General features: G+C 41.3%; 3 protein-coding genes across 5 annotated transcripts; 2 read left to right on the plus strand and 1 right to left on the minus strand.

Annotated features, from left to right (window-relative positions):
- Nucleotides 1–7: 7 nt before the first annotated feature.
- si:ch73-54f23.4 (zinc-binding protein A33) lies at nucleotides 8–4,687 on the minus strand. Of its 2 annotated transcripts, none has more exons than XM_055047634.1 (7): nucleotides 4,544–4,687; nucleotides 4,284–4,358; nucleotides 4,028–4,123; nucleotides 2,943–3,176; nucleotides 2,490–2,512; nucleotides 2,238–2,353; nucleotides 8–1,034 (listed from the first exon to the last, which is right to left on the minus strand). In XM_055047634.1, exons 2-7 carry the CDS (start codon nucleotides 4,347–4,349, stop codon nucleotides 481–483), a joined length of 1,089 nt encoding a protein of 362 aa, XP_054903609.1. In that variant the 5' UTR covers nucleotides 4,350–4,358; nucleotides 4,544–4,687; the 3' UTR covers nucleotides 8–480. The 2 variants fall into 2 exon arrangements, with proteins under 2 accessions (XP_054903609.1, XP_054903608.1); XM_055047633.1 differs by having other exon boundaries at nucleotides 4,284–4,400.
- Nucleotides 4,688–6,103: 1,416 nt separating this feature from the next.
- On the plus strand, nucleotides 6,104–9,718 carry ino80e (INO80 complex subunit E). Of its 2 annotated transcripts, XM_055047420.1 has the most exons (8): nucleotides 6,112–6,231; nucleotides 6,471–6,553; nucleotides 6,645–6,715; nucleotides 6,798–6,850; nucleotides 6,924–7,005; nucleotides 7,417–7,537; nucleotides 7,805–7,903; nucleotides 8,199–9,718. In XM_055047420.1, the coding sequence occupies exons 1-8, from the start codon at nucleotides 6,171–6,173 to the stop codon at nucleotides 8,403–8,405; spliced, it is 777 nt and encodes a 258-aa protein (XP_054903395.1). In that variant the 5' UTR covers nucleotides 6,112–6,170; the 3' UTR covers nucleotides 8,406–9,718. The 2 variants fall into 2 exon arrangements, with proteins under 2 accessions (XP_054903396.1, XP_054903395.1); XM_055047421.1 differs by lacking the exon at nucleotides 7,805–7,903 and having other exon boundaries at nucleotides 6,104–6,231.
- Nucleotides 9,719–16,390: 6,672 nt separating this feature from the next.
- On the plus strand, nucleotides 16,391–20,533 carry LOC129371540 (uncharacterized). Its single transcript, XM_055048161.1, has 3 exons — nucleotides 16,391–16,963; nucleotides 18,680–19,450; nucleotides 19,677–20,533. Exons 1-3 carry the CDS (start codon nucleotides 16,661–16,663, stop codon nucleotides 20,190–20,192), a joined length of 1,590 nt encoding a protein of 529 aa, XP_054904136.1. The 5' UTR covers nucleotides 16,391–16,660; the 3' UTR covers nucleotides 20,193–20,533.
- The last annotated feature ends 834 nt before the right edge of the window (nucleotides 20,534–21,367 follow it).

Here is a 21,367-nt window from a genome sequence, read left to right on the forward strand (position 1 = left end):
ATAAAAGACCAGTCTTAAAATCATTTTAATAAATGCAGACATTGTGTAACTTGGCTGCTTATTCTGCATTATAGCAAACAATCAGTCTGGAAATTAAATTCTTCTGGTTACGATAATTATTAGTAATAAATTACATTTCGTTTGTTCCTGTTTTAAATTAAAGGGGCAGTGTTATGTACAACTGACTTATTTGACCTTCACACCATGTTGCAATATTCCCTTATCAAAAACACACCTAGAGTGTTGTTTTTATTCTTTCATGCATGTTTGAGAAATCCTTTAATCTCCTGTGGTAAATATTCAGCCGAGTAAATGGCTGGAGAACACAGAATGCTGCCCTTTTAAATAAATTTAGGCTGTTGGCAATGAAAACGAGACAAGAAACCAGAACCTGTTTGGCATCAAGCAAACTGAGAAATAAATTACATTTAAATGATTCTTCTAGGATTCAGCTTGTCCATCAATCCAGCCGCTCAGGTCCTAAAGCGAGGGGTTAAAGATTGTGATTGGCGCCATGTTCTTTCCTTCGTCTGTGTCACACGGGTTGAAGAAGGGAAGCAGGGGAGCCATGACGGCTCCCATGGAGAAAGTATAAATGGGCGCCATGGTAACAGCATTGTAGAAAGTCACCTCCTCACCCTCACAGTCCAAGAAGACGCCGATGCGGACCAGCTGGGCGGACACGTTGATCTTGGTGGGTTTCGGATCCGTGCAGGCCAGGACAGATCCGCCCTTGAAGGCCAAAGTCCAGAGGCCGATTGAGGTTCCGGTCGCCGTCATCTCTCCTCTGGGAACATCCTCCCGCGCCACGCCCAGCCTCCACGCCGTCTTGTAGCCCACCTCCACTTCCCAGTAGTGTCGGCCGGTGCTGAAGCCCTGGTGGCCCAGGACACAGTAGTAATAGTGGAACCGACGTGGGTTGGCCTGGACCTCTGAAGTGTCTTTCTCTTCATCGAACCAAACGGACGTGCAGGACTCAGACAGGCATAGATTAGGGTGGGCAGTATCCGGGTCAAACTTCACCGATGTAATATCTGACGGCAGAAACAGTTTCAGTTCAGAGAGATTTAATGAGCCTATATTGCCGTCAAAGATGTTCAATACAAGTTCTTACACCCTTTGAGTGTTTTCACGTTTCGTCACACCACTGTGTTCATATGGATTTTATGTGATAGACGAACAAAATGTGGTGTCGTGTGTGAGTAACTGGATCAAAATATAGTACGCAAAAAATATGCTCAACTTAGAGAAGCAGCTACTTCAACTTATTTTTACTCAAAAGTAAAAGCCATTCAAGAAATTTCTCACAAGAGTGAAAATGTATTTGGTAAAAAGCAATTCAAGGATTGAGTAACGCAGCAAAAAAATATAAAAAATAATTTAATATTTAAAAATGACATCATCAGATGGACCAAAGAATAAAGTTATGTTTAAATGTTGATATTTAAAGACCAAAATGAAAATAATTAACAAACATAATCAAACAAACAAAACAAAAAATCATGTTTCCTAATGAATTTCTTTCCATATGAATGAAACTTTAATAAAAACTGCAGGTGTGTGTGTGGAGAATTTATTTTGTTAAAACAAACTTGTTCTTCATTGTGTAGTAATGGTCATTATCTGTGTGTAATTTAACTTGACAGTAAATCAGCTGTTCTGTGAAGGTTTCAGAGGTTTTTTGGCAAACATCAGTGAACAAACAGCATCATGAAGACCAATGAACAGCGCAGACAAGTCAGGGAGGAAGGTGTGGAGAATCTTAAGGAGGGGTCAACATTTCAGAGATCTCTGTAAAGTCCATCATCTCAGACCAGAAACAATATGATGCAACTGGAAACCTACCTGCATACGATCATCCATCTGAACCGACAAGCTAAATAAGGAAAGACAAATCAAAGAGGAAGTCTGGAGCTGCACAGATCCATAACTCAGGATCTGTGCAGCCATTAGTTTTACAATCCATAAATCAAGATGTCACATTTATTGTGAAGTGGGCGACATGGACTTAGAATTTTATTTTGCAGTACTACTGTGATAACAATGAAAATTATGACAAAAAACTATTTATTACATCTTTTTTATTTATTGCTGTACCCCAAACTACTGTGGTCATTAAGGTGGTGTGCTGGTACTGCACATAAAATTCAGCTAAAATAGTTAGAGGTATGTAGCTGTAATGTGAGAATATGTGAAAATGTTTGTGAATACTTTCACAAAGCAGCGGAGACACATACTTGGGTAGAGGCAGCTTTTCATGTGTTTCCATATCCTGTATTGGATGGGACCCACAAACCAACCTGAGTGGACCTCTGTGTCCACCTCTGCAGGACGAATGAAGTGGACCTGAGACCTAAACCAGCGAAATGAGAGGAGAAAAGCTAACATGGAGCTCACAGCAAACAGAATACTAGACTATAAACAGATTATTAACACACAGCAGGACAAAAAGTATGCATTTATGAAAGAACACTGTGAAATAAACCAACCTTTTTACAAGATCTTGGATTTCCTGCAGTGAGACAAAGTTTAGAACATGATCATAGCCAACTCGACTCATAAGCAGTGATTCAACATTTCATTTGCTGACAAATGCACTGAGTGTCTCCTGTCCTTTACGTTTTAAATGAGAAATTGATTTGCACTTGTAAACTAGACAAGACAACTATTTAGCTGATCGGCATCAATAACTGATCAAGAGCCAAGAAGATGCAGCAGAACGAATAAAATGCAGCTCTGTAGATTTACTTCGATGCAAACATGCAGCACAGTATCTTCCTGCAGCTCTGAGTGTCAAGGCATAATCATAACAAATCACAAGTATGATATGTTTATATGTTTTCTTCCTGCATGCTGGAACATCAGAGCTTATTGATGTAGCTGCAGCAAGACATTAATAATAAACCAAACCAGTAATCTTCTGTCCTCCTTGTTTTCCTCACTTTGAACAGTTTAGGACTATCCTCCTCGGCCAACTTGCTGTTCAGCACCGTTATTGCTCTCTCCAGGTCCCTTCCTTGTGCATCTATCTTCTTCTCTCTCTCCTTCAGCTGCTTCAGCAGTTTCTGTCTCTCTCGCTTCAGTCTTTCCAGGTCCTGGTCCTCTTCCTCTTCCAGGAAGCGATGGAGGTTCTGAAACTCGGCTCTGATTTCTCGTTCTAGTTCATCAAACCTGTTCTGAAAACAGAAAGCAGTTTGTTACGTATTTTATATGTAAATTAAATAAAATTATTTAGCTTTGTTGAAGTTGTTTTTCAATTAAAAGAGTTGTGAGTGATTTATATGGTTGTCTTGATCTCATTTTCTCACACAAGCAGAGGCATTTTCATGTCATAGTCTTGAATGACATGGGTCGGTTGTGTCAGAATGTATTGATAAAACCTGTTCACCAAATTGTTAAAAAAAAAAAAATTCGTACAAATTAAACAATATTATTGAGTCCCTCCAGGATTTCATGATACTTTCTCTAATTTTCTACAAGTAAGAATGTTTTGTAAATTTTTGAGAGAAACTCCCAATTATTAGCACCCTTGAGTTTTCATATTTATTTTAATATGAAAAAGTCAAAAGTCAAAAGAAATGAAGACAGAAGAACAAATATGGTTTCTTAACTGCAGACCAAGACACTTGGTCTGTATGTCTATTTTCAAAGCAGATCAAGCTCTGTCACACTGTGGTGTGGCATATCTGTGGTAACTTAGTTGAATTTTCTAAGACCAGTCTTTTGTAGTAACTTTCAGGTTTTTTGCGCCACCCTTTTCGACACATTTGTAATCCAAAACATGACTACTTATAATTTTCTTCTTTTGACTGATTATCCAACCTGAGTTGTTGATCTCTGTAGCTCCTCTTTACCAGGGGTTTATTTTTGTGAGGATTATTTTTGTTAGGCATGTTTTTACCTCAATGTTTTCATACGACTTCAGTCCTAATTATTCTGTCTTATTTTCTGTGTTGAGCTGAACTTTTTGTGTCTGACAGGAGCGTATTTGTGTTGGTGTGAAGAATGAATAATGCAGCAGAAATACCTCTATTTCCACCGAGTCTGTGTAAGTGTCTCTCTCTGCTTCTCTGCATTCGTCTACCTCATGTTTGATTCTTTTAATAGCCTGAACAAGCTTGGCCTGTAACACTCACACAGACACACACAGGAGAGGCAGGTTATTGGAGAAAAGGCAAAGGGAGCAGAAAAGTTTCCCAGAATTTGTTTGCTTAAAAGGTTCACCTTTCAACAAATGCGGACATGTCATGAAGCCAGTGAGATCAACAAACCATGAAGCTTACCTTGTTCTCACAGAGAAGGCTTTTGCTGCAGTTGTTGTTTGTGTCTTTGGTGTGGTTCTGGTACATTCCAGTTTCCTGAATAAGGAGCAAAGCTGAAGCAAAAGGACCTCAGAGAAGCTGAAATAAAAAGAGTGATAGAAGGAGTTCTGAGGGTGAGGCAACGTGAAGGACATTAGTACACATCAAGGAGATAGGGAGACCAGGGGGGGAATAGACAGGAACACACATGCTGACACAATGAATGCAAGACAAGGACATACATTGAAGCAGAAAATTCACAAGGCGAAACGCATCGACAGGCTCTGGTAATCAGGAGCAACAGCCTGACTTGAGAATATATGGATCCATTTGAAACAAGCAGGGGAGCAATAGGAGGGGCAGAGGACTGGAGCTGCCAGGAGGGATTGTTGGCTGATAGGGAGAGGTTGGCAGCAGCGATTTATGGAAGCAGAAACAGATGAATCTATTTCTGTCTGCCTGTGTCTTTGGAAAACAACAAGAGAGGCAGCCAGCCAGTCAGAGATTGTGTTTCATATCAGTTATTGTGCCTGGAAGGGAGGGGATCCATGTTTATTTTTGAAAGGTGGCTCTGGGATGTTTCTGGAAGGGGTGGGTTGGAGATCCTGGGTTGGAGCTGTATGAACTATTACTGCCCTGCTGGGTGAAAGTGCATGAAAGCACTCTGTTTTGAGAGGGAGGAACTCAAACTAAATGTCCAGGTTGATGCTATCTGTATTCCAACAGGATGCTGTAGTCCCGTCCACGCCTCTTTATCTCTCCGTTCCCCCTCCCCCAACGAATCCCACACAAACACAGAGGGTCTGACTACAGGCTATGGGTATGTGCACTGAAGCAGCGTCTCTGCAAATGTTCTTCATCTATAATTCATGATTCTGTGCCCGGGTAAGTGACTGTAGAGAGCTAAGGTTAGGCTGCAAACTTGGTGCAGTACAACCTGCTGCAGGTGGAGGGGACTCTTTCAGGGGGAGATCAGTAAGGCACAAAATCTTACTGCAAGATGGCATCGGAGGTTTCACTGAGGGAGAGTCGAGCTGGCTCCAAATTATGACTCACTGAAAGATTTTTCCTCTTTGAAATATATTCGATCATTGCATGTGCATTATTTATTTATTAAATTTGACTATTTAACGCACTTTTTAAAATACAAACCAAATTCAAAGTATTTTACTGTGAGATTTATATGATTGAGCCACACAAAGTATTTTCAAAGAAAAAGGAAAATATTTACATTTTTAAGTTGCTACTTAAAAATGAGAAAGTATATTGTGAATATTGTACATTACCCTTTTTTACATCTAAGTTGTGATCAGAAAGTACAACAAACAGCAAAACCATTTTATATTAGGACACAAAAATTAAAGAATTTACATTGAAAATACATTTATATATTGATAATTGGAAAAGCCATTGAAAATGCTATAATTCATTTTAAAAATGGAAGCTCATGTTTTTGCATGGACAGGACAACATTGTGTGTTTATTTCCGCTAATTTAGATAACTATGGCATAAAAAAGCTCCAAAATTATTTTTGGAAAATATAAAAATATTACGTATGACAAATAAAAAAAACACATATAATACAGTCATGTTAGATCATGTCAGACAGCTGCAGCTCCCTAAGGGCAAGCTAAGGCTACAATCCTGCCATCATCAGTGAATGCGTATGTCAATAGAAATGACTGATTTCATTGTAACGTGTTTTTGAGGGTCCTGAAAAAACAAGAGCCTCAGGCTATCCTTGTCTGGTGTCATTTCTGGGCATTACTTTCCAGGATTGGCATTCAGTACTTGGTCTGGGCTCAGTTAGCATCTTTTACCACCGGCAGGGGGCAGCACTTAGCTGTGCTGAATCTACCTAACCGGAAATGCTGTGGAGCAAGACGCATGTAAACAAGAGGATGTCGCAGAGACCGACCCAAGCTAGAGGTAGCTAAAGATATTTTCAAAGAGTTTTGATATTTTCAGAGGTTTTTTTTTTTACTTTTTCAAGATATTATATGTTTTCAGTCTGTGTCCTGCACGTTGACAAACGTGGCATTAAAACAGCGGTGCTACAGCTAGCTTAGCTTACGGAGTTCTCAGCACTGTTTCAAATACAACCCACTCTGCGCCGAAACAGCTCGCAGATGGTTGATTTTTAATCGTTTTGCATCTTAATTTTCCAGAAATGAACGGTCAGACAGACGTCGAGGTCGACTACAAGCGGAAATACAAAAATCTCAAAAGAAAATTAAAATTCCTTGTTTATGTGAGTGATTTTTCCTTTTTTCTTGTTTCCTTGTTTTAATCCCAGGATTCGTGCTTTACTTAGTTTTTACTGCTGTGTTGCTGGTTTACAGGAACAGGAATGTTTTCAGGAGGAGTTGAGAAGAGCACAAAGGAAGCTTCTGAAGGTTTCCCGAGACAAAAGGTGAGATTGATTTTGCTTGAACATATCCACGTGTTTGGAAAAACAAAATCGTGGTAAACTGAAGCTCCAACCTGGTTTCCAGCTTCCTGCTAGACAGATTGCTCCAGTATGAGAGGGTTGATGAAGACTCCTCTGGTAGGTGTAACAAAAAATCTATATTATCTATTTTACTTTCTGACTGAATCATGCTTTCTTACTTCTTTCTCAGATTCAGATGCAACAGTTTCTTCAGAAAACAGTGAAGGGGAAGGACTAAGAGAGAGGGAAAGAGAACGAGAAATTGCAAAGAAGTAAGCTACAAAGTTTTATGAGCTAGAAAATGATCTAACTAGATCTGCATATTGTCTAAAAAAGCTTTCATGGACTTTTTGATTAAAGTCCATGAAAGCTTTTTAATTGTAAAAACCATTAAATCAAATCCTAAAACATCTGTGTTTTCAGGCTTGTATTTGCCATTATCCAAGATATTGCAGCTTTCTAGAAGTCTTGGAAAATGCACTTTGAGCAAAATAATATGTAATTTATTGTCTTATTATTTATGTTAAGAATGTCTTTTGAAAAAAATAATTCATTAACTTCTTCCTGATGTCAGGAAATCAAACTTAGGAGCATATTGCAGCTTTGCAGATGTCTAGGCATGTTTCATTTTTCATATATATTATATCCATCGTTTTTGACAGCTTCTTTTTCTTGTTTTTCAGAAGAAAAAGCAGCCCCGGAGCCTGCCTTTCCTCCTCTTCATCATCGCCTCATCTCTCTCTGCTGTCCCGTTCTGGAGTAAACACCCTACAGTCGTCCAGCGCTGGATCGTACCTCAACGCTGTGAGTTCTCCATCTCTTCCTCTGCAGCCATTACCATCTTATCATCTGCAGGCATAATCCCTATATTCATTGAGCATTCTTTTATTCATGCCTCTTTTTATTGTTGTCAGTTTTTATTTTTTTTAATGCCTTCATCATCTCTGTACCGCTCATTCTCCTGTGTTTGTTCTTTTGTGTTTGGCCTGTGTATGTGTGTGTTGTAAACTCCTCATGAATGTGTGCATGTGGTCATTTGGAAAAATCGGGGTGTGCATGTGTGTGGGGCAGATGCCCTTCCTAAGAGAGTATTTGGCACCTCCAGCTGAGCGAATGAAGAAAGAGAGAAAAACAAAGACGCCAAAAAACAAGCGAGAGGCCACAGGGAAGGTGAGAGGAGGGGGATTGGAGATATTTACAGAGAGCAGTAGTCATAAAAGATATTGCAAATATTTGGTATTTATTAGTTTATTTCAGATTTTATCTTATTTTACTCAGTGTAATGCATAACAGTGTCTTTTCATGCAACAATTCTTTAAATTAAGACACATAACACATGTTTTGTCTTGTTTTTATTTATACATCTGTGGCGTAGTCATCCATTGTCACTCATCTTTTATTTAAGAGGTTTTTGTCCTTTCCTGTGTCAAGGTTTTGAAATCATTTGTACCCTCCTCCTCCTCAGGTTGTTGGTCCGATGGGGGCTAACTACACGTCAGCCTCTGGTGCCCCTCAAACAGCCAGCGGCCCCTTCAGCTGGGTTCCCAAACAAATGCTCAGCGGAGATGCGTGTGACGAGGAAGGTGAGAGCGACGGGGACAGCGACAGGGGAGACGAGGACAGAGGGGAGGGAGACGAGGCCGAGCTCGTCATTGACATCCCCAATGAGTGAAAGCGACTGAGAGCTGGGATGTATCTAACAGCAGGACGGAGGAGGGGGGGCCTGCTTCTATTTGTGTAAGGGGTGAAAGAGAGGACTTGAATGTTTGTCCTGAAAGGCAAGCGCCCCCTGGTGGATATGACATTCATTGCAGGAAAAATAAAACTGCACAAATGAGTGTTGTTGAAGTAATAAAACCGTGAAACAGTTTCTTAAATTCAGTCTCAGTTGTACAGGTGCACTGATTATGTTTTCCCGACCAGAACTGATTTCTTTTTGTATCTTAATCTGTCGATTTACAATGTAAAATATTTTTCTTCTCCCAATAATTAAATGTGAAAAACATTGACCAGAAAAAAAATGCATTATCAGCAACAGATATTTTGTCCTAAGCAGATATTTTGGATTTCAACTTCCAAAATAGAATTAACTGGAAAGCTTCTACACTGTTGTGACATGTTGGTACCTAAAACCTGCACAGCATTAAACAGTTAACGGTGTTTCTGTGGAAGTATTATGGGTAATATTTATTTCCCTTTCCCGAGGTAGAAAGATGTTGTATCTTTATGAGGTAGAAGAAACTATAAATGAATCTTTAGTGGAAGCTAAAGGCTTGTCCGACATGTGTTTTCAGCAGTTTAAAACAACTCCATCAGAACATTTATTAGTTCACAGAGCCTCACTTTTGTTTTTTTTATTCTTTCAAATGTTTTTTTTATTAATTTTATTAGATATTGAATTAATGTATTATTATTTTTTTTATTAAAATAACCCAAAACTGATGGTGCACTGAAGATACAAATCACCAGACCAGTTGTTGTTGTGGGTTATAAATGCTTGACTGGTGGAAACTTTGCATAACTACTGGTCATGTTAGGAGCTTTCTGCACCAAAATGCCCAATTCCTCCTGTGACCTTTGACCTGCTGATCATCAGACAGAGCTGTCCAAGGAAAAACTGACTTCAATCAGTGACTGGTTGATTGGTGCATCAATACCTATTTAGCCAACTTGATCAGTCCCGTGGCTGATTCTATGCTTCCTCTGGTTAGTCAGTGAATTCGTCCTTATTTGTTCTTCAGATATTTTTTTGCTTTGCTTGGAGAAACCACCATCTCAGTGTTCATTGTTTGTAACCTTAGAGTTATAAATGTCTGTTTGTTACAGTTCTGGAATATTTAATCTGTGCTAGGTATCAGCTATTGTCTTTGAGAATGTCAAAATTACCTTTTTTAAATACATGAACACATTGTTATTGCACTTGTAAAGTTGTGTATTGACATTTTTTGATTTTAGCTCAGTAAACATTTTGTTTTCAACTAAAAATATTCTCAGCGTTGCTATTTAAATAGCACAGAAGCAATACCAGAGAAACTTCTGATCTTGTTGCAACGTTGATCTGAAAGCATTGCACATATTTCACTGGATGGCTTGACGCCCCGCCCTGATCATCACACCTGATCATCGTTCCAGGCTTGCATTCTTTTTTTTTTGTTTAAACATTTTTATTAGTTTTGTGTTTCACAAACATAGGAAATATAACATTGTACACTGTGTTGTCTATCATATTACATAAGTATATGATAAGGAAGAGAAACAAAAACACCTCCCCCCCTGCCCCCCCAAAAAATAAAATAAATAAATAAATAAAATTAAAAAAAATTAAAAAAATTAAAAAAAAGAATAAAATAAAATACAAAATTAAAAAAAAAAAAAGGCCGCTGTACAATGTCACATTCACATTGAATCATGCCTACAGTGGTCGGCAAACATTCACAGACATATTTAAACCCTGACAACCACACAATTATGTCTAGCCGGACAATCAAAGAAAGAAGAGAAAAGATACATAAGACAAGCGGATGGTGCTCTTTAGATAGGTGCTGGTGAGACCTTCCACTTTATGGGATTCTGACCTCTCCTCACAAGTTGCATCAGCTCTTTAGGTAAATAGTTAAGCACAGGAGACCACATATCAATGAAATGTTTCTCATTACCCCTAATAACTGCACTAATCCTTTCATGGGGGAGAACCCTAAATATTTCTCTATACCACTGTGTGACAGTGGTGGTTTATCCTTAATCCAATTAATTAAAATGCATTTTCTAGCCAGAAGCAATAATTTGTCACAAAGTTTGAAGTGTGATTGTGCCAGAGTGACTGATTTTGAGGGGAGGCCAAGAAGGAACAGACCTGGGTCACAGCTGATCTTTACATGAAACACATCACTCAGCTCTTTAGAGATTGCACTCCAGAATCGTTTAATTAATTTGCATTGCCAGAAATAATGATAATATGTTCCAACTTCCCTTCCACATTTATTGCATAAGGGAGAGTTGGCGATCCATCTTATTCAGTATAAAGGGTGTTATAGTAGACGATGTAGTATTTTATACTGTGTCTCTCTGAGCGTATTACATATAAAGGTTGAATTGACCACATCAATGGCTTCTTGCCAGTCATCCTCAATGTATTCTGTGTCAAGGTCTCCCTCCCATTTCCGCGCAATGTCCCTGGCACCGCCTGGGGTGAGAGAGCAGAGCACCGCATAGAAAGCAGAGATAAAATGCTTAGGATTTTTCCGGTCGACAAGAAATTTTTCAATCTCATTGCATGTGGCCAAGCCAGACTGGGATAGTCTCATAGAACTGATGAAATGGCGAATTTGGAGAAAACCGAAAAAGTGTTCTTTAGGAATATCAAATTTTGACTGTAATTGTTGAAATGTCATGAGTAGATTCTCTGCAAAAAGATCTCCGATCACTCTCACACCTCTGCCATGCCACAGGTCAAAAATGTTGGGCTCCAGCCCTGGGGTAAAATCCTGGTTTCTTGTAAGGGGAGTCAGGAGTGATGAGCAGGGCCCACCTCCTGCATGGTTCCAAATTCTCTGCCACACTCTAACTGTGTTATAAATAATTGGATTATGTTTAATATCTCTCGATAGTCTCTTCTTATCGCCAGTTGTGAGGCTCCACAAGGAAGCAGGCTGAGAAGCCCACGAATCCAGGCAGGGATCCGAGTTGAGATGAGCATGTAGCCATTCCCAGAGATAACGAGCATGGCAAGCCCAATTGTAATAGTAGATGTTTGGCAAAGCCAAGCCACCTCTGTCCACAGGAAGCTGTAAAGTTCTGATTTTCTGTCGTGGTCTCTTTCCATGCCAAATAAACCTGGAAAATTCCCTCTCTATATCCGTAGTAACTTTTTTGGAGAGCCAAAGGGGTAACATTTGGAGGGGATATAAAAGTCGTGGAAAAATGTTCATTTTAATCAAACTTATACGCCCCATAAATGATAAGGGAAGGTCATGCCACCTTTCTAAGTCCCTCCTTATTTTGCTAAGTGTTGGAGATAAGTTAAGCTTCCATAACTCTGACAGGTTAGGGGACACATTAATTCCAAGGTAAGTGAAGCCTTGTTGGGAGCATCTCAGGGAACAGCTAGAGGGTAGGTCCTGAACAGTAGCAATACCTAGAGGCATCGCTTCCGATTTATCAAAATTGATTTTATAACCTGAGAAGGAACCAAACTCATAGATAGTAGACAAGATAGCTGGTATTGAGATATTGGGTTTTGTTACAAATAACAGAATATCATCTGCGTATACCACTATTTTATGGACTTTGCCACTAATCATTACGCCATGTATATTTTGCTGTGATCTAATAACCACTGCTAGGGGCTCCAGCGCAAGGGCAAATAGAAGCGGGGATAGAGGGCAACCCTGTCGAGTTCCCCTATGTATTGCAAAAGGTGGAGATTGAACACCATTAGTCAGAACACAGGCTGAAGGGGAACTGTAAAGGATCTTGATCCATTTTAAAAACTCACCTGCTACCCCGAATCTCTCCAGAACATTAAATAAGTACTTCCACTCAATCCTATCAAATGCCTTTTCAGCATCTAGAGATACTGCAAAGGCTCTACAATGAGTTTGGCTTGAATACTGAATTATGTTAAGTAACCTTCTCATGTTTGTGAAAGAGAAACGATTCTGTATGAACCCAGTCTGATCTGGGTTTATTAAAAAAGTCAAAAACTTCTCCAGTCTCGTTGCGAGTAATTTAGAGAGCAGTTTACAATCAACCCCGATAAGGCTAATAGGTCTATATGAGCCACAGATGTCTGATGGTTTATCTTTTTTAAGGATGAGATTGATGTTTGCCAAATTAAGTGTTGGAGGCAAGTCTCCCCGCCCAAATGAATGGATAAACATGTCAGTAAGTGGTCCTACCACCAGGTGGCTTAATTTCTTATAAAATTCTGGGCAGAAGCCATCGGGTCCAGGAGCTTTTCCGCCCTTAAGGGAGGCGATGGCTTCTCTGACTTCTTCCTGAGAGATTGGGGCGCCTAAGGCTTCTTGTTGTTCCTCTGTTAGGCGAGGGATTGTTACTCCATTTAAGAATTTTGTAATTTTAACATTGGATGAATCACATTCAGATGAGTACAATTTTTGATAGAATTCCCTCATAATCCTGTTAATGTCTGTCGTTTTATGATGTCTGTCTCGATTATTGTCCTGTAATGATGAAATTGTGTTTGCTTCCATTCTGCCTTTCGTTAGCCTTGCTAGTAGCCGGCCCGGTTTATTCCCTGATTGATATAGCCTATGCTTAGCAAAGAAAATGGTTGATTCTGCTTGTTTTGTTAGTAATTGATTTAAAGCTGAGCGAGCTGCTTCTAATTTTTTAGAAAGTGGTCTGGAAGGTGTATTTTTAAATTGCAACTCTAGCTGTTGTACTGTTTTTTCTAAGTGCAATTGTTCTTTAATGGTGGATTTTTTCAGAGCTGTGGTATATGATATGACACTTCCCCTAATAAAAGCTTTAGCCGTCTCCCAGAGCAACGAGGGGTCAACATCTGGAGTCTTATTAGTATCCAAAAATAAATTCCACTGATCTGTAATATAGTCAATAAAAGATGGATAGCTCAGTAAAGAGGGATTCATCCTCCAGTGACGAGAAGCAGGATCAGCATAAGGGGGCTAATACATAAGATAACAGGAGAGTGATCGGAGATCGTACATGTGCCAATTGAACATTTTCTAACTCGATCCAATATCATTCTCGAAGATAAGAAGAAATCAATCCGAGAGAACGTTTGATGGGTTGAGAAAAAAAAGTGTAATCTCTCTCTCTGGGGTTAGTGACTCTCCAGGTGTCATACAGTTCTAAGTCTTGGCAAAACTCTCGCAATCTCAGACTTTTTCTTGAGGTTGCAGTGGATCTAGGAGGAGACTGGTCAACATGGGTCATGAATGCAATTAAAATCTCCCCCCAAAACAACATATGGTGTATGTACCGATACAATATTCGACAGAAGTTTTGGGAAGAAAGCAGCCTCATATATATTTGGACCATATATAACCTATTAAAATGTGTTCTCCATAAAGATAACCTGAGATAAGAACATAGCGACCATCACTGTCGCTCATAATTTTCTCCAATGTAAAGGGAAGACTGCGATGGATAAGTATGGCAACTCCTCTACTCTTAGAGTTATGTGATGAGTAAAACACCTGGCCTACCCAATTCCTCCTCAGTTTAAGGTGCTCATTGTCAGTTAGGTGGGTTTCTGATAACAACGCTATTTTTGTGTTCTCCTTTTTCAAGAATGTTAGGATCTTTTGTCTTTTTATTACATTATTTATTCCCTTAACATTAAGGGAGACTATTTTAAGATCACTCATAATAAACCTGATGAGAGCTTGACAGTCTGTGAGAAAGCAATCCAAGAGCTGCAGTAGACCTCCATGAAATTACAAAAGGTAATTGACAAATCGGCAGTGTAATAACCTGAAGAATATGTAGCTTACATTGTACATCGGCGTAGACAATAACGAAGAAAAAAGAAACCTCATGAATGAAAAAAAAAAAACAGCCATCCCCAAACGATGGCTCCCAGACAAACTCTGAACCCCCTACCCTCCCCTCCCCACCCTGTGTGGTTTAGCAACGCAAACCGCGACACCACGAGAAGAACAGGGGCACATGAAACCGAGAAGAGTCGCCGCCGAGGAAAGAAGACCAAACATCCTCCCAGAAGCTAAGCCCCCCCATCTCAACCCGAGCCATAGCAATTTAAACGAATTGGTAATAAATTTCAGCAACCAACATCTTTTATCATATGTCGTTTGTCCATGTGAGGCACAAAGAAAACAAAAATCCAAATTGTGGAATATCTGTCCAACAATTAGCCACATAACTTTGCAACAGAGTTCTGCACCGAAGAGGGAAGGAAAGAAAAAGCAAAGCATCGAACTCGAGGCAGGGTCCAATGTGTGTAATCAACCAGTCCGGAAGATGGTCTCAGTTTACTTCATCCAGGAAAGCAAGTGCATCCTTGGGTGATCGGAACGATCGGTTTTTCCCTCCGTGCGTAAAAGACAGAACAGCCGGGTACCGCATGGAGAACCTCACCTCCTTCTTGATGAGACGCTCGCACACCCCGTTAAACGCACGGCGCATCTCTTTGACAGCAGCGGTCATATCCTGCCTGATGTAGATCGTTTGGCCTTCGTAAGAGAGCGGAGCCTGCTTCCTCGCCGCCGCAAGGATCCTGGATGTATCTCTGGAGTGGTGTAGTTTAACAATCATAGCGCGCGGCCGGTCAGGTCTCGGCGGTCCGAGGCTCCGATGAGCCCGGTCGATCTTAATAACGCCCCGCTTAGATTCCAAGCCAAGAAGAGTTGGGAGCCATCTCTCACAAAATGAGACTGGTTGTTGACCCTCCGTGCCCTCTTTGAGGTTGTAAATCAAGATATTATCTCTACGGCTGCGTCCCTCGAGATCGATACATTTCTCCGTCAGAATGCGTACTTGCGACTCCAGCTCCTTCAGCCTGGGTTCCGCCGCAGACACGTCATCCTCCACCGCTGAGATGCGGTGCTCTGCTTCCGTGATGCGCTCCGTGTTGGCTTCTAATTTAGCAGAGATGTTGTTCAGAGTGGTGGAAAACTCTTTAAATTTCTTATCCATCAGAGCAGAAATCGTCTCAGAGACAGACTGGGAAATATCCGCGGCTAGAGTGTCAGAGCCGCTAGCAAGCACCTCGTCCTGCTGACTACCTTGTTAGCTTCTTTGCTAGTTAGCATATTCTTCTTCGTTGGCTCCTCAGTTAGTTTATAAGCAGAAGATTTGGCTTTTGGGTTGGGCATGGCGTCGGGTTGCTATAAGATAATCTACAAGTTGTTAGATGAGAAATATATGACAAAATAAAACAAGTTGGCTCGAGAGAAGTGGGAGCCCAGCGACAAGCGTCCGCTCAGGGTAACTGCATCACGTGACCCCCAGGCTTGCATTCTTTAAAGTAAGCATGTAAGCATGCTCTTTCTTTCTGCAGAGGCACCTTAATCCATGTTTTGAGTAATATCTACTTCTTGCTTGACCTCTGCAGAGGGACGCTGACACCACTCTGCAGAACCTCATGGTTGCCTTTTGCTCCATTTACCCATAATGCTTGAGCAATATGAAAGCATTCTGGCTGGCTCCACCTCTTGTTGTCTGAAGTCCTTGAGATGTTTTTCTGCAGTCTTACACTTGCTCTGTGAAGATTTTGTGTTTACGCCGCCTTCGCCTCATAATGATTTTGTTAGACTCCATCCGTTCCAGAATCATGCCTCAGCAGGCATGTTGCTGATATTAGGGAAAGTCGTCTTGAATCTGCAGGGCATGGAGTTCAGGGTGAATGTGTTGCTGTTGGAATTACAGTTTAACGAGGATTTCATCAACAGACTGATAATTATAGAGCTCCTTTGCTCTGTTTTTAGTGTTTTTACCGAGTAGGACTCAAGAATAATAGAGTTTAAAGGTTTGTCGGTTTTGCTCAAACCGATTTTTGGGAATGCAGACTTACAGGTAATCAGTAGGTGTTGGCTCAGGTTGTGTGTATTACAGCAGTAAGAGATAAAGGTGCAGCTGCAGAGGGAGTGGTGAGGTGCAGAAACAGCCGGAGGGAGAGTCAGAGGGTGGAACTGACAGAGGGGGGTGAGGCTGTCGGGGGGGACAGGGAAATGAAGGAGTAAGCAAGATTGCTCCTGCAACCACTGATTCATCCTCTCTGAGCTCGTCTGGCAGGGGTGGAAGGGAAGGATGGCTGCAGATAAACCGGAGGACGGAGCAAGGAGTTAGTGAGGGGGGGAAGCAAGAAGCCCATCAGCAGCCATCATTTATCTTCCCCATCTATATAAGGAAACCACTGGATAATTTATAAGCCTCTCCCTTCTCACTGTGTGTGAGAGAAGAAAGATAAGCTGAGCACTCACCATGCTGCTGAATGTTGCTGCTACCGCGCTGTGGCTGCTGGCGCAGCTGGGCCCGGGCCTGTCTCTTCCAGCTGAGCATGACTCGGAGCCAGGCTTCACCCTCTGTGATGGCTGCTTCTACAGACAGACGCCTCCCCGGGGAGCTGCAACTGAACCGCCGCTGCACCGACACTGCCACAGACTGCCGGGGGGGCGGGCGTTCGCCACTCTGTCCAGGCCGACCTGTGACACGGCTGTCTGCTCGGCCTTCCATCTCAGCCACGGATGGACAGGGAGGGAGGAGCAGCAGGATTGGGAGGCTGTGGTAAGGATCCATTTGTCACAATGTTTATCTAGTTTTGATAACATGAAATGAAAAAAGAAAGTGGTGTTATTTAAAAGTTTAATCCCTCCGCATTTTATAAAATGCTGCTTTAAAAGCATTCTGTGAAGTGTCTTTCTCTTTTTCAAGCTTTTCTTTGGACTCAGATATTGCTTCCACAAATGTAGATAAAGAAGGAGGGATATGTTATAAAATAATACCCCAGATTTTGAGGAGTTCACAAAGATTCAATCCATCATCTGAAAATAGAAAGAGTGTCGCAGCTCCAAACCTGTCCAGACGTGTCACCTAATCTCACAGATGAAAGCAGAGCATCTATCAGTGAAACACAGAGGATGATAACTCTGGAGGAGCTGCACAGATCCAGAGCTCAGCTAGGATCAGCTGTGACCCCCAGCAGTCTGAACTTTATGGAAGAGTTGGCAGAAACAGTTAATCAGATGAATTGTGATGAATCGATTATTGAAATAATCATCAACTAATTTAGGAATCAATGAATCACAACAGACTCAAAAAAGTTCATATTGTTGAAAAAACAACGTATTCCAATCAGTATTTAAGCCAAAACTTCACAAAATATGGATACATTTTACATTTAAAATAAAAACACAGTTTGAAACATGTTTCACCCAAAACTGCTCAAGTGACACAGCTTTAGCTTCACCTGGTTCAAATTCACTAAACAAATGCTGTTATTGCACTTTAGTCAATAAAATGTTTATCTTCTTTTTTTCCAAAAAGGAACTGAATTACTTAGTAACTTTTCCAAAATAATGGTTTGTAAACAAAACACAGCAAACATGTGGAAGAAGGTCCTTTGTTCAAAACCTTCTTCTTGTGTTTTGCAGTGTCCTGAATGCAAAACACTATATGTACAAGATAAACAACATCCAAAACAAACTGGCTGCATCATGCTGTGGGACTGGGAAGGAAACCTGTCAGCTAACTTGTTAGATGCATCCATTCATACCCCTGCAACACACCTGTCACCACATTCTGTAAAACCTGATAATATGTCATTCAAATGGTTCAGGTGTGTTGGAACAGAAATGTATGTCAAAGCTAAGGTAGCTCTCCAGGACCGGAGTTAGATCAAAGCATATTTATGCATAAAATTGACCCAGTTAAAGCGATGATATGTTGTTCATATTTCATCTGATGCCTTCTGAACCACCTGCAAGCAAGGAAGGGATGATTGTTCAAAAACATTAAAAGGAGGCATGTTTATCACATTTTTAACCCAAAAATTTTAACTGTTGTTTAGCCTTTGAAATCCTAAGAGCTGTATTTGCCCCCGGCTGACAGCAAAGAGTCAGAAATGGATAATTATGTCTTTTATTAGACTTCTAATTCAACAGGTCACCAGGATGTTAATTTACAAATCTCAATAATGATGTACGTTGCTGTTAATTTCTAACCTGTATTTTATTGGCAGGTGATGTTTTCAGTCCCAGATCAAACAGTTGGCAGATTCTTGACTCAGATTCTAGAAATCCATTATGGAGACATTCATGAGAAGATGAAGGTGTAGAGGGAGAAAAGTTGACTTTGCAGATTTTTTACGTGCCTGAAAAGTTAAATATTAACAGAAGTATTGAATTCAAATTGTATGCGATGCTGGAAAAATACTCAGGTTGGGGCTTTTACAACAACAAAAAGTAAAAGTAATAATTAATTTGATTCTCTTTTTTCTGGCAGACAGAGGAAGAACATGGTGTCAAAGTTGCCGTTCCAGCTCTTCTCAGAGGAGCAACAGAGGATCCGTCTGACTCTCCGCTTCAACAGTGGGATTCGACAGTGGCAGCACTGATCCAGTCCAGCATCATTCCCAAGTGTGCCGCTTTAGGAGGGGGTCTCTACGTTCTGACAGGAGCAGGACATCTCGGGGTAGCGGAGGATGGAGACGAAGCGTGTCAGGCCAAGCCGCTGTGGACGGCAGCGTGCTGCGCTCCTCCAGAGGGGAAGAGCGGCTTCAGTGTGGGGTTAATCAAAGAGACAGAAGAGACGGAGAGGCAAGTGAGCATGAAGGAGCTGGAGGAGATGTTAGGGGTGGAGGAGCTGTTCTCTGAAGGCTGTGGGGGAGAAGACGGGGAGACAGCTGCAGCCGCAGAGGGGCTTCACACCGACGCGCTTCATGCAAATGCCGCACAAACAGATGTGAATTCAGAAACCGTTGACCCACATGCAAAGGCGACCTTAGAGGAGAGCAGCAAAGACTCAACGCCAGAGGAAAGGGTTGGTGTTGACGCTAAATCGGAGGATTCTGACCTTTCAGAGGAAACTGCAGCAGAATCTGTCATTTCTGTCAGCAGCAGGCTGCAGCAGTACAGTGAATCTTTCCCTGAAGATGACTCAAACTCCACGAGCACTCTGCTCTACGTCCTGTCCTCAACCCTGTCCACCACCCTGTACATCCTGAAAGCTCCCCTCCGCCCCGTGTTCTCCACCGTCACAGAGTTTCCTGCCCAGGTGATGCAACATAAGCATTAAGTCCTGCCTTTTATTTTTGTTTTTTAAGCCACAGAGGCCTTCTGTCATTAGATACACCTTACTATTGGCACCACTAGTAAAGACGTAGTAAAAGTTTTAAATATGCAGATTTTTGGTGAAATGTGCGACATAGTATTAGTTAACAGATCTGGTATGGTTATGTGGTTTCATGGTCACATTCCTCTCACATCCTTGTCTTCTTCAGGTGACTCATGTTATTCAGGAAGACATGGGAATCCTGTCCGCGCTGCCGGGCGACACCCTCACGCTGCTCCACCTCCTCACCTCTGACCTCCTCTCCTGGATGGGATCAGCTGGAGAAATGCTGCTCGGTGTTGGGGAGACGTGCTTCTCCAGTGTTTATTACTGTTCTTCGTCAATGGCGGAGGCCCTGCTGAGCAGCTGCCACACCGGCCTGACGGGCATGGGAACCCTGGCCGGAGACACAGTGGGGATTTTTGGTGGTGTTCTGGATAATAGCTGGTGGCTGACCAAGTTCTTTGGAGGCAGGCTGTGGGAGCAGACTGAAGGCTTTGTGGGTACCGTGGTGTCGGAGATGGGGGGTCAAGCTCAGGCTGTGGGCGGAGGACTGGGCAGGCTGGCCTGGAGAAGCGGGAGCGGAGTGGGCAGCGTGTTGACGATGGGAGGAAATTTTATAATGGGGATGCTAAATGTGGTTTTTGGTGCAGCAAGAGAGGCATTTGAGAAGGAATCAGAGTAAAAGGGTGAAAGGTTTAGACAAAGCCATAAATATAGTGTCTATATTCAGTTTTGGTTTGGATTTCACTTTTGCACCCAGGAAGCTGAAAAATTAAAACTTGATGTCTTTTGAAATGCCTTAGAAGAGTTTTCAGGTTTTGTCTTAATGTAACGAAAGTTGAAATGCTGCACAATGTGCTATAGATCACTGTGGAAAGCTGGCTGTCCAAATAATCTGCTGCATCTGAGAGGTCTAATTTACAAAAACACACACTGTGCTTTGGGATCAAAAGACTCAACTCCTGTGTCGGATTTTAGCACCTGTAAAGTTAAATAAAGGATAATGCTTGCTTACAATCCTGGCATGTTCTGTTTTGTTAGTTTTTTGTTTTCATCATTGATACATAAAATCACAGTCATTTCATTCAAAATCCGTACATTTTGAACAGCTGCTTATTCCTGGTAGGGGTGCAGAGGGATGTTGGTTTCAAGGTGTCATTGGATGATAGGGGGAGCATACAATGGACAGGTCACCAGTTCATCACACTGCAGCAAAGAGACATTAAAGACGAATAGTGTGGCCAGCTGAACCTACACGACTGGGAAAAGCTGGAAGACCTGGAGAGAATGCACACATCCATGGGAAAATATGCCAACCCCACACTGAAAAGCCCGGGATTAAAAATTAAAGCTCAGGTCTTACTCCCCCCTGTGGCAGGAGCGCGCATTGCAGCAGGAGACGCGGGTCCGACCATTTTCACGACGCTTCTGATCCATTCTCTGCAAAACGACTCACATTATCATGATAAAGTTGTAACTTTTAATTTAATCGACAGCTGCAGTTAGAAAACAACAACAAAAACCCTCTAAAATAAACAAATCTTGTCTTGTTCGGGGTTCTTCTTTGTTTTAATTTTTTGTATCTTTTTTCAACTATTGTCATGTTCTCTTGAGCCTCACTGATCATCAATCAGGCGTCAGTCACAGTCTTCCAACACATTGTGTGCATTTACAATGTTTTATTTTTGATGTAATAAAGATGGAAGCAAGATGGCGGGACCTAAAAAAACATTTTGAACAGATTAAAGTAGGCTTTTCTGGCAAATTGTGTTAAATACGACAAATTAATGGATAAAATATATTCATATAATAATACGCCATTATTATTATTTGCTCTTAATTTGCCAGTTATGGGAG

This window comes from Poeciliopsis prolifica, unplaced genomic scaffold, assembly GCF_027474105.1.
Source record: "Poeciliopsis prolifica strain line A6 unplaced genomic scaffold, Auburn_PproV2 SCAFFOLD026, whole genome shotgun sequence".
Lineage (NCBI taxonomy): Eukaryota > Metazoa > Chordata > Actinopteri > Cyprinodontiformes > Poeciliidae > Poeciliopsis > Poeciliopsis prolifica.

Bases quoted from the DNA above. Each gene is read 5' to 3' on its own strand.
- LOC129371540 (XM_055048161.1), top strand. From the start codon at position 16,661: ATGCTGCTGAATGTTGCTGCTACCGCGCTGTGGCTGCTGGCGCAGCTG. The intron at 16,964-18,679 runs GTAAGGATCCAT...TTTTTCTGGCAG, and splicing joins AGCAGGATTGGGAGGCTGTG to ACAGAGGAAGAACATGGTGT. The intron at 19,451-19,676 runs GTGATGCAACAT...TGTCTTCTTCAG, and splicing joins TCACAGAGTTTCCTGCCCAG to GTGACTCATGTTATTCAGGA.
- ino80e (XM_055047420.1), top strand. From the start codon at position 6,171: ATGCTGTGGAGCAAGACGCATGTAAACAAGAGGATGTCGCAGAGACCG. The intron at 6,716-6,797 runs GTGAGATTGATT...CCTGGTTTCCAG, and splicing joins AAGGTTTCCCGAGACAAAAG to CTTCCTGCTAGACAGATTGC. The intron at 7,538-7,804 runs GTGAGTTCTCCA...TGTGTGGGGCAG, and splicing joins CTGGATCGTACCTCAACGCT to ATGCCCTTCCTAAGAGAGTA.
- si:ch73-54f23.4 (XM_055047634.1), bottom strand. From the start codon at position 4,349: ATGTACCAGAACCACACCAAAGACACAAACAACAACTGCAGCAAAAGC. The intron at 4,124-4,283 runs GTAAGCTTCATG...TGAGTGTTACAG, and splicing joins GCCTTCTCTGTGAGAACAAG to GCCAAGCTTGTTCAGGCTAT. The intron at 3,177-4,027 runs GTATTTCTGCTG...TTCTGTTTTCAG, and splicing joins CAGACTCGGTGGAAATAGAG to AACAGGTTTGATGAACTAGA.